General features: G+C 42.9%; 1 protein-coding gene across 2 annotated transcripts in view; it reads right to left on the bottom strand.

The window, feature by feature from the left end:
• Positions 1-4146: 4146 nt before the first annotated feature.
• The window catches only part of Ces1c (carboxylesterase 1C), a 29149-nt gene continuing 20619 nt past the window's right edge, over positions 4147-12676 (bottom strand). For both annotated transcript variants that reach the window (XM_006255172.5, NM_017004.1), the window contains exons 11-13: positions 12658-12676; positions 4765-4837; positions 4147-4481 (exon numbers count right to left, since the gene is read on the bottom strand). The exon at positions 12658-12676 is cut by the window's right edge and continues 113 nt beyond it. In XM_006255172.5, coding sequence (XP_006255234.2) covers positions 4307-4481; positions 4765-4837; positions 12658-12676 — 267 coding nt within the window. In that variant the 3' untranslated portion in view covers positions 4147-4306. The remainder of the gene's footprint in view (positions 4482-4764; positions 4838-12657) is intronic.

Below are 12676 nucleotides of genomic sequence, written 5' to 3'. Positions count from 1 at the left end.
GGTGGAAGGCCAGTTGCTCTGGGGTCCTGTGACGGGATCTCTGTGCTCTTCTGAAGGGCTTTGCATAACCCTTCTTACATTGTGAGGCCTTGTTACCACGCCCATCCATGTGCAGTCCAGTGGCCTAATCATGAGATGACAAGGTGCTCTCCCTGCTCCGCAGAGCTCCCAGGAGTCTGATAGCAACCCAAGCCAGACCCAGCCTCAGTTCAGGCTCTTATAATTGGTTCCAGACTCAGCTATCAGATTACAAATGATCTCAAACATGTCCCACAACTTCTTACATAAGATCTCTCTCCATGGCACTCTAACCTCAGTCACCTTGAGCTTTCAAAAGGCAGGCCCATCAAACTGCACCTTCAGGCGTGGCTGAAGGTCTGAGACAGGGAAGGCTGGAAAATTTGAAGCAATGCACAACTCCAGAGCTGCTTGCTGTCCTGGGAGGTTAGAACACATCTACAACTTCCCTGGACTAGGGGGCCAGAGAATTCTGTGTTCCCAAGTCTGCAAGTAAAGTTAAATTGTGTGTAGTTCTCTTTCTGATGCCTAAATTAGATGCCCATACTTTTGCCAAGAGGCCAGGCTGCCTGCTATCTACCTTTATACTCAGAGGACTCACTACTTTTAATCATGTTGGGGACAACTCTTTCTATGCTAAATCAACAACATCTCTCCAAAGTATCCATTCGACTGACCAGACATTTGACAAAGTGTATTTTTCTCCACAGTAAAATAAAATGCAAAGATTTGCAATTAGAAACTTGTGGGTCTTCAGTCTCTGATGTTTGTGAAATGCATCTTCTTACCTTTCCCTACTTCCACATGTTCCAGCGAAAACAGCCAACCCATTTGATGATACTGGTTTCTAAGTTTTGTTTTAAGGCAGGGTCTCATGCACAGCTGGCCTTAACTTCTGATTCTCCTGTCTCTACTTCCTAGGTGCTGAGATTACAAACATGTACCACCACACTGAGGTTTTGTTTCTTTTCTTTTCTTTTTCTTTCTTTTCTTTTTCATCTTTATTAACTTGGGTAGTTCTTATTTACATTTCGATTGTGATTCCCTTTCCCAGTTTCCGTGCCAACATCCCCCTAACCCCTCCTCCTCCCCTTCTCTATGGGTGTTCCCCTCCCCATCCTCCCCCCCATTACCGCCCTCCTCCCAACAATCACGTTCACTGGGGGTTCAGTCTTGGCAGGACCAAGGGCTTCCCCTTCCACTGGTGCTCTTACTAGGCTATTCATTGTTACCTATGAGGTCAGAGTCCAGGGTCAGTCCATGTATAGTCTTTGAGTAGTGGCTTAGTTTTGTTTCTAATGTGCGTTTGTGTTAAGATGTCTAGTCTTGTCTGGATCTACACCATCTCAGCCATACCAACAGCCTCTCCGGGGCTGTGAAGGAAAGCACGGTCTTTTGTTCCTATGCTGCCCTCTGCTGGATACCAGGAACTACTCAGGCCAATAAGACTGTGGTGTTGGTTCTGGTTGACAGGGGACCATAGAACAAATTGTTGCTTGATGAAGTGGGGAAGCTCTTCAGGGATATGTGCGTGCAGAATTTAGGAGTGACTGAAAGGCTCTGGCCTTGGGAACACCCCATCCTGAAAATGTGAAGATTCCTTAAGTCACCCTGAAAGATGAAGGTATCATTTTAAAAGTTGTTAGTTAAAGTGCATCTTCGATGCCAAGAACATTAAAGCAGTGATTTGGAGAACCTTTTAGAAACTTAGGCCACATGAATACTACTTTGTCCACACAGTGATCTTCAACAAAAAGTTTGGATCAACAAAAGAATGCCCAAGTAAATAGATGTCCAGGTCCCATTCACAGTCCCTTCTAGTCAGCTGCAGTGGACTCTGCCCTGGCCATTGGGATTTTGGGAAAAACACCACGCAATTCTTCAACTTTTAGCTAATAGAAAAATTGAACACAGAAAATTGGATGGCAAGTGTAACTTGTAGCTGGGAACCAAGTAAGACACATGTGAAAAATAGATCAACACTCGGGATTCCTCGGGCTGTGAACGTTACAGCTGTATACATGGCCTGACTTCCTCTCCTGTGTCTTGGTGCTCTTCCTAGGGTCATGAAGCTGCCCTCAATCGTGTGTAGATGGGAGCAGGTGCACATACAACACACTCACTTCTGCTCTGAGGAACTCTGACCATGTTATACCACCTCCCATTGGTCCCATGGGCTGCCTCACTCTTGCCCTAGAACCTTGCTGCTCCACCTTGCCAATGGCAGACCCTCGCCTATCTGGTCATTCCCCTCCATCTGACCATTTCACCAAATCACAACAGCATTCAAATTTGTCCTGGGGTTGACTGTGTGTGTGTGTGTGTGTGTGTGTGTGTGTGTGTGTGTGTGTGTGTGTGTGTTTGTGGGGGAGGTAGCAAAGACACCATGCAAAGCCTGTATGACTATGGTTATGTGTATACACAATGAAGACTGTCATGTCTTATTGGAGTGGAGAATGGACCTTATTTTTATTCTATAATGCCATTTCCTGCAGTATCTGTTAACATGATAACCACCACAGGTTCTTTCAGTATCTGTTTGGTATACTTATCTCCTGCTTTTGGAATATCTCTCTATGTCTTTTCCAGTGTGTGCGTGTGTGTGTGTGTGTGTGTGTGTGTGTGTGAGAGAGAGAGAGAGGGGGGGGAGTGGACTGGGAGTGTATAATAACCACACCTTCCTTCCTCCAAAGAAATTGTACAGTCCTCTAACATGCAGAGTGGAGGTCTTAGCCACAGTGTGGGGGACAGGAGAGAGCTTTCAATCAGGAAGGACTTTTGTGGTTGTGGGTGGGGCCAGGGTGAGCTTGTGAGGCTTGGATCTTACCCTGGCACCAATACAGGAAGTGCCCAGGCTTTCTAATCAGCGTCTCGATATGGAGCTAGAGGGGAAGGCGACAGGTGAGGCTTAAAACCCGCCAGCACTCAGAGGTCACAAAGTGGAGTCAGACTCTGTGTTACTAAGCACATAATCAGGGTTTGGCTTTTAGATCCAGTCTGAAGATTGTTGTGAACTAATATGTTTAGGCTTTTTTATTTAGCAAAATTATTCACAAGGTGAAGTCAACTCACTACTTTCCCAAACGTTCATTTATTCCCTTCGCCATTTTCCATGTCAGCTTTCTTTGAGAGTGACAATTACATTTTATCTCCAACACTCAATTACTATAGAAACCTCTTCTTTTTTTAAAAAAAAATCTAATGTCTGGCACTGCAGAAAGGAATTTAGGAGTTGCCCGTGGTATGCAATATTCACATCTTTCAATATTATACGTTGTCTCTTCAAGCAGAGTCGTATCAGTTACACAAAGTGGAAAAACTGCTCGTTACTGCGAGTTATTCTCTCCCACCTTTGTCCTATTTTCTGGGTCCTTCCAGCCTGTTCACCTGCCGCTCACAGAGGGTCTCTATCTACACTTTCACTTTCCATTGCAAGTAGACTTCTGGCAGATGGTACCTGGTGTCTACTGATGAAGTGGCAGATTCTGGGAGCAGTCTCTGAAGCTCTGACCCAATCCTAATCTTAATGAGACCTTGTGTCCCCAGTAATCCTGCCTCTCTCAGGTACTGAAATATCACCCAGGACCGTGTCTGCATTCCACTTAGGGAAAGCAGGACATTACAGCTCTGTTTGCCTGTCTCTGTGGGTCTTCAGAAGAGTTCTGGCAAGAGAGGCTCCCACGCTTTTTGCAGAGGCAGTAGGATTTTGTTTCTTCATGTAAAAGAGTTTGCGCAGTATTGTGTGCCTAGACCCTCAGAGACAGGCTTTATCCAGCCTTGCTATCTGCTGTCATTCTTACTCACGAACACCTGCCTGACATTCGTGGAGAAGTCTGTGATGGGTGGAAAGTCCCCTCAGGTTTGTGGTTCTCAGGAGATTATGGTCCTACACTTTCTCACAAGTGGACCTTAGCATGGCAATGTGACAATGTTGTCTACTTGGGGGTGAATCATGAAGTGATAATCATATCCTACCTCTCTTTCAATCAGCTGTCTTCCCTAGACCCCAGTAACCATTCCCCAAATCTTCCCCTGAAAAGCTGTGTTTTTATGTCAGCATCTCTCTTTATCCTTCTATCCCTGCCCCGTGAGGATGGATTCATCTTCAGCCCAAGACACAACTCTTGATTTGATTTCTAAAAGGAAATTTATTTCAAAGTTGAGATACAAATACCCCAACTGTACAATTGTGCAGTTTCCTCTGTAAGATTCATCTTTGGCAAATAGCCATCCTTTGTGGAATAGCCCCATCTTTGCTCCTCTGGTACTGAGGCTGGCAGAGACCCATTTATGTGTGTTCAGTGTGTTCTGTCTGAGGTGGATTCTTAGCCAAGAGCTCAGTCCAGAAAGCCACTTCCTCTCCTTTCAGTTTCTGGGCTTGCTGGGTGGTGGCACCAATCTGCAAATACCCTTCCTTCTGATCATATTCTGGCCAGTGAGGCAGCCCCTCTCCATTTGGGTTCCTGGGAACAGAATCAAAAGAATTTCTTAAGACTGTTCTATGACGGTCCATCCCTCTGAGGTCTGAGTGGATCTTTGGCTTATCTCAGTGGAGAGGCTGACAACCTCCACAGAGAGCTTACATCTTTTGGAACAGCCCAACCGATTCTCAAAAATTCTCGCTATAGAGCACTAATGTTACACAGAACGGTCAGGACTTATCACTCAGACTTCAGAGTCATCTTTCCTAAAAGATATGCCCGGCCACACCCTATCCACCTTATTCATTTTTGCCATAAGCCTCACCCATTTCGAGCAAAGTTGGCCCAGAACTTCATCACCAACTTGCTAAGATTGGTCTCCTCTTCTGAGGCGCCCTCTGTGAGGAAGGGAAAAAAATGTTTTGTTATTGGAAGTATGAACCAGATGTAGCTTCATCCATGAGGCTGTTAGAAAGGCAGAACAAGATGCTCACTTCTTCACGACTCAATGAAATGCTCCAGTGTGAGAAGGCCCTGGCTAATCACTGTGAATGCTCAGGGGTTGAGGGGAGAGACCGATCTGTCCCCCAGCAGTGGGAATGTGCGCACGCACCATGAGCTTGCTCCTTTGCTGTCCATGTTCGTCTGCCATTCCCTCCTTCCTTGGGGTCAAAATGTCACATTCCAGAGTGCCCTTTGTTTTGGATATTTGCTTCTGGGTCTTTTCTGAGTCACTTATACACAGTATTATTATCAACAGGCTATAAAAGACATCAGAACTACAAAGGACTAAGGAGTAGTCCAGCTAGGAAATGCCCATAAGAAGCCATGAGCTGGAGTCATGAGCCTATGGAAATGCTGAAGAGGGTTAGGACACTAAACACATCTGTGACAGGATTTCCTTAAATATCACATTATTGGGCTGGAGAGGTGGCTTAGTAGGTCAAGGCACTTGCCACACTTACAACATGAGAATCTGAGTCATACTGCTGGGACGCATAGTAGAAGGTAAGGAATTATTCACGCAAGTTGTTCTCTGATCTCCAACAAGCATGGGTGTGTACACACTCACGTACACATACACACATATAAATATACACATGTAGCTATAGAGAAACATATCACACAATATACACATACACATACATACACTCGAAAGTGCACATATACACACACACATGTATACACACACAGAGAGAAATCCACACACATATACATATGCACACGCAAAAAAATAAATCTAAATATCACATTATTAAGTCTATCATAGATTTAATGATGCCAGACAATCTTCCTATGAAGTGGAAATAGAGTAGACAGTTAAGGAAAGATGAGGGTAAGGAGAAGGGAGGGAAGAGGAGGATCAAGTGAAGAGAGGGAGGTAGGAGGAGGGCGAGGAAGGGAATGAGGGGAGAGACAGTTACATTCAGGCTCATTGAGGCATAGTATGGAAATTCAATATAGTAGAAGCTCCCTAAAATGTATGCATATATGAAGTCAATTTAAATAAAATTGATGACAAGTAAGGGCGGGAGACAAAATCCCAACTGGACATCTCTTGTCACTAAAAGAAGCTTCCAGTTCTGGGATTGGGTTACATCTAATTAGATGTTGGCCAAAGAGGTCTCATGGGAAACCCAAAACAACCCAGACTGTTGTCAAGACTATAGGTTGCTCTCTACAGGCTAATGGGAGGCCCCATTGCTGGAGACAATACCTATACAACTCATTGAATACCTATACAACTCATGGAGTGATCAATGAGGCGCCTACAGAGAGCCTTCAGCCATACTCTCTAGTGTCTTTGGTACAAGAGGGTATTCTGCACACTCCCAATAGAGCAACATAAACACCGAGCCAGCTACAAACCCTTTGATCTACAGCAGTGCCCTGTCTGGAAGATGGCACAAAGCTTGAGGGAGCAAGCAGCCAATGTCCCATTTTACTTAAGGTCCATTCCATAAGACGCTGGAACCCATACCTGACACTGCTTGAATGATGATGAACCAGAAACTAGAGAGCTTAGGGACCTGGCCAAAAGCAAATTCTACTGTTGTAAAAAAGTTAGTAAACAAATAAAATTTAAAATGTAGCAATAAAAAGACTCCTAATGACTTTCTGCTATACTCATAGATCGGGTCCTTGCACAGACACCATCAAAGAAGTTTCTTCCCGCAGAAGATTAGAACAAATACAGAGACCTGCAGCCAGACATTAAGCAGAGACTGTTCTGGAACACTCAGCCTTAAATGGATTGTTTCCATCAAATTCATCTCTTTAGGATTCAGGGAACACTACTGAGGAGGAGGTGGAAAGAACATAAGAGCCAGAGGGCATGGAGGACACTAAGGAAGCAAGGTCCTCTAATGAACAGGATAGATACACATGTGAACTCAGAGACTAAGACAGCATGCACAGAGCCTTCACGGGTCTCCACCAGATGGCATCCTAGAGCTGTAAAAAGTGGACACATGCCCCCATCCCTAACTTAGAAGCCACCTTTAATTGATAACCACATGCAAATGAAAATTTAATTTCACCCAAATCCCTTGGGGGAGAGAGCTGAGCACTCAGAAGTGCAGACCATCCTGAGACCGCAGGACAGTCCATCACTTCTGCCCACCTTTGCCCACATTCCTGGCCCAAGAGGAAACTGCATAGTGCCTCTGGACACAGGAATACAGGAGCAGTCAGCTGCAGGAACCTGGAGTCCAGGTCTGCACTTGGAACTGAACTGAACTGGTCAAACAGCTCCCTGCCCAAATCCCGTGTGTGTATATGTGTGTGTCGGGGGAGGCAAGGGGAGCTGGATCCTCAGAAGTGCAGATGCTCCTGAGAAATCAGAGGAGACTACTCTCTGCCCACATTCCCTACTCAAGAGGGAAATGCCTAGTGCCATTTGTGCCCCCTGCACACAGGGACCTAGGAGCAGTCAGGGGCAGGACCCTTCCAGTTCCTGCCCTCACCTAGAGCTGAAAACCAGCCCCCACGAGGGACTATATGACTGACAGCAGAACACTCTGTTCCCAGAACTGGCTGAAAGAAAACAGGAAAAGAGGTCTATAGGAGTGCTGATACACAGGCCTACAGGAGGGTCAAGCCACCATCACAAACAGTAAGACAAGCTAACACCAGAGACAACCTGATGGCAAAAGGCAAGCACAGGAACCCAAGCAACAGAAACCAAGACTATTTGGCATCATCAGAGTCCAGTTCTCTCACCAAAGCAAATACTAGATATTCAAACACACTGGAAAAGCAAGATTTAGATTTAAAAATCATATTCTATCATGATGATGGAGGACTTTAAGAAGATCATAAATAACTCCATTAAGGAAATACAGGACAACACAAGTAAACAAGTAGAAGCACTTAAAGAGGAAACAGCAAAATCCCTTAAAGAATTACAGGAAAAACAACCAAACAGGAGAATGAATTGAACAAATCCATCCAGGAGTTTAAAATGGAAATAGAAACAATAAAGACAGCACAAAGGGAGACAACTCTGGAGATAGAAAACCTAGGGAAGAGATCAGGAGTCATAGATGCAAGCATCACCAACAGAATACAAGAGATAGGAGAGAGAATTTCAGGAGCAGAAGATACCACAGAAAACTTCTAAACAACTGTCAAACATAATGTAAAACAGAAAAAGCTCCTAGTCCAAAACATACAGGAAATCCAGGACACAATGAGAAGATCAAACATAAGGGTAATAGGTATAGAAGAGAGTGAAGACTCCCAACTTAAAGGGCCAGTAAATATCTTCAACAAAATTATAGAAGAAAACTAAAACTTCCCTAGCCTAAAGAAAGAGATGCTCATAAACATACAAGAAGCCTACAGAATTCCAAATAGATTGGATCAGAAAAGAAATTTCTCCTATCACATAATAGTCAAAACACCAAATGCAAAAAACAAAGAAAGAATATTAAAAACAGTAAGGGTAAAAGGTCAAGTAACATATAAAGGCAGACCTATCAGAATTACACCAGACTTCTCACCAGAGACTATGAAGGCCAGAAGATCCTGGACAGATGTCATACAGACCCTAAGAGAACACAAATGCCAGCCCAGGTTACTGTATCCTGCAAAACTCTCAATTAACATAGATGGAGAAACCAAGATATTCCACGACAAAACCAAATTTACACAATATCTTTCTACAAATCCAGCCCTACAAAGGATAATAAATGGAAAAGCCCAACACAAGGAGGGAAACTACACCCTAGAAAAAGCCAGAAAATAATCTCCTTGCAACAAACCCAAAAGGAGAGAGACACACAAATATAATCCCACCTCTAAATATGAAAATAACAGGGAGCAACAATCACTATTCCTTAATATCTCTCAACATCAATGGACTCAATTCCCCAATAAAAAGATAGAGACTAACAGACTGGATACATAAAGAGGACCCAGCATTTTGCTGCATACAGGAAACACAATTCAGAGACAAAGTCAGACACTACCTCAGAGTAAAAGGTGGAAAACAACTTTCCAAGCAAATGGTCGGAAGAAGCAAGTTGGAGTAGCCATTCTAATATTGAATAAAATCAACTTTCAACCAAAAGTCATCATCAAATAAGGAAGGACATTTCATAGTTGTCAAAGGAAAAATCCACCATGATGAACTCTCGATCCTAAATATCTATGCTCCAAATGCGAGGGCACCTTCATTCATAAAAGATACCTTACTAAAACCCAAATCGCACATTGCACCTCACATAATTATAGTAGGGGATTTCAACACCCCACTGTCATCAACGGACAGATCATGGAAATAGAAATTAACCAAATGGACTTAGCAGATATTTATAGAACATTCTGTCCTAAAACAAAAGGATATACCTTCTTCTCAGCACCTCATGGTACCTTCTCTAAAACTGACAATATAATCGGTCACAAAACAGGCCTCAACAGATACAAGAAGATAGAAATAATCCCATGCGTCCTATCAGATCACCACGGACTAAGGCTGGTCTTCAATAACAACAAAGACGACAGAATGCCCACATATACATGGAATTTGAACAATGTTCTACTCAATGATAAATTGGTCAAGGACGAAACAAAGAAGGAAATTAAAGACTTCTTAGAATTTAATGAAAATGAAGGTACAACATACTCAAACTTATGGGACACAATGAAAGCTGTGCTAAGAGGAAAACTCATAGCTCTGAGTGCCTGCAGAAAGAAACAGGAGAGAGCATACATCAGCTGCTTGACAGCACACCTAAAAGCTCTAGAACAAAAATAAGCAAATACACCCAGGAGGAGTAGGAGGCAGGAAATAATCAAACTCAGAGCTGAAATCAACCAAGTAGAAACAAAAAGGACCATAGAAAGAATCAACAGAACCAAAAGTTGGTTGTTTGAGAAAGTCAACAATATAGATAAACCCTTAGCCAGACTAACGAGAGGACCCAGAGAGTGTGTCCAAATTAAGAAACTCAGAAATGAAAAGGGAGACGTAACAACAGAATCTGAGGAAATTCAAAAAATCATCAGATCCTAATATAAAAGTCTATATTCAACAAAACTGGAAAATCTGGAGGAAATGGACAATATTTTAGATAAATACCAGGTACCAAAGTTAAATCAGGAATAAATAAACCATCTAAACAACCCCATAATTCCTAAAGAAATAAAAGTAGTTATTAAGAGTCTCCTAACCAAAAAGAGCCCAGGACCAGATGGGTTTAGTGTAGAATTCTATCAGACCTCCATAGAAGACCTCATACCAATACTGTCCAAACTATTCCACAAAATAGAAACAGACGAAGCACTACCAAATTCCTTCTATGAAGCCACAATTACTCTTATACCTAAACCACACAAAGACCCACCAAAGAAAGAGAACTTCAGACCAATTTCCCTTTTGAATATCGACGCAAATATACTCAATAAAATTCCTGCAAACCGAATCCAAGAGCACATCAAAACAATCATCCATCATGATCAAGTAGACTTCATCCCAGTAATGCAGGGATGGTTCAATATATGGAAATCCATCAACGTAATCCACTATATAAACAAATTCAAAGGTAAAAATCACATGATCGTTTCGTTAGATGCTGAGAAAGCATTGGACAAAATTCAACACCCCTTCATGATAAAAGTCCTGGAAAGAACAGGAATTCAAGACCCATACCTAAACATAGTAAAAGCCATGTACAGCAAACCAGTAGCTAACATAAAATCAGTCTGGAGGTTCGTCAGAAAATTGGACTTGGCACTACCTGAGGACCCAGCTATACCTCTCCTGAGCATACACCCACAAGATGCTCCAACATACAACAAAGACACATGCTCCACTATGTTCATAGTAGCCTTATTTATAATAGCCCGAAGCTGGAAAGAACCCAGATGCCCTTCAACAGAGGAATGGATACAGAAAATGTGGTACATATACACAATGGAGTACTACTCAGCTATCAAAACCAATGACTTTGTAAAATATCATCCTGAGTGAGGTTACTCAATCACAGAAAAACACACTTGGTATGCACTCACTGATAAGTGGATATTAGCCTAAAAGCTCGAATTACCCAAGATGCAATCCACAGACCACATGAAACTCAAGAAGAAGGATGACCAAAATGTGGACGCTTCACTCCTTCTGAAAAAGAGCAACAAAAATATCCATAGGAGAGGATAGGGAGGCAAAGTTTATAACAGAGACTGAAGGAACGGCCATTCAGAACCTGCCCCACATGGCATATAGATACACACACACACACACACACACACACACACACACACACACACACACACACACATATATATGTATCTCCTCCAAAATTAGATAAGATTGATGAAACTAAGAAGTGCAGGCAGGCTGACAGGAACCGGATACAGAGTTCTCCTGAGAGACACAACCAAAACATGTCAAATACAGAGGCGAATGCTAGCAGGAAACCACTGAACTGAGAACGTGACCCCCATTGGAGGAATTAGAGAAAGGATTGAAAGAGCTGAAGGGGCTTGCAATCCCATAAGAACAACAGTGCCAACCAACCAACCAACCAGAGCGTCCAGGGACTAATCCACTACCCAAAGACTATACATGGACTGACCCATGGCTCCAACTGCCTATGTAGCAGAGGATGGCATTGCTGGGCACCAATGGAAGGAGAAGCCCTTGGTCCTGCCAAGGTTGACCCCCAGTGTAGGGGATTGTCGGGGGGCGGTGGTAAGATGGGGTGGACAGGGAAGGGAACACCCATATAGAAGGGGAGCGGAGGGGTTAGAGGGCTTATGGACAGGAAACCAGGAAAGGGAATAACATTTCAAATGTAAATAAAAAGTACCCAATAAAAAAGAGAGAGAGAGAAAAAAATAAAGTAGTAACTTAAAAAAAAAAGAAAATTTAATTTCCTTCAAGGGAGGAAACAAACTACTCTTAAGGGTAGGCTGTATGCCCAGCAGGAGATAGCCAATAGGAAACACACTGAATGACATCTCTGGAGGCTCCTTGTCTTATAATGGCATTTTAGGACTCTTTCTTTGTTTAAAAACCGTCTTATTTTTATTTTACTTGAATATTATTGATATGTATTTTTTCCTTTTACTTTTCCCCACAGGTCCTTTGCATATATATTTTAGCTTTCAGTTCAGTGCTTTAAGGAGATTCTAAGTTGCTCCTGTTTCTTGTGCCTTTTCTTGGGCTCTTTTCCTTCTGCTTGTTTTGTTCTTTTCTAATGTGTTAGTTTTTTCCATATTTATTTTATTATTATTCCTTAGAAGCCTGTTTGTTTTCTAACGAGAGACAGAAAGGGGGTACTGGGAGAAGAGGTGAGGGGGAACTGGGAGGAGTTGAGGGAGGGGAAACTGAAATCAGGATATAGTATGTGAGGAAAAAAGGCTATGTTCAATAAAAGGGAAAATACGTCATGTAACAATTCAAGGTTGGGGGAGAAATTAAATTGTGGTAATCTAGACCTAGATCTGTGCTTTGTGGGTGATTCACCACCTCTCTCACTGTTGCCCCAGATCATGATTCTGAGAATGACTATGGCTAGGGACACATGAGCTATCTTTATGTTTGATAGAACAGAAGAAAGTTTGGGGACTGCCTAATGGAGCTCAGTTCTGCTATAGAAAGGCCAGGAAACCAGCATTAGGAAAAAAAGAGGAACTTACTGAAGGCCCCAAACCAAGACTAGAAAACCCAGTCCTCCTGACTCCCAGAGCACACCTGGCCAAGAGCCCATACCTTTTAAAAATGGAGTCCC

This window comes from Rattus norvegicus, chromosome 19 (assembly GCF_036323735.1).
Source record: "Rattus norvegicus strain BN/NHsdMcwi chromosome 19, GRCr8, whole genome shotgun sequence".
NCBI lineage: Eukaryota > Metazoa > Chordata > Mammalia > Rodentia > Muridae > Rattus > Rattus norvegicus.
This window is presented reverse-complemented; position numbering and strand designations above follow the sequence as displayed.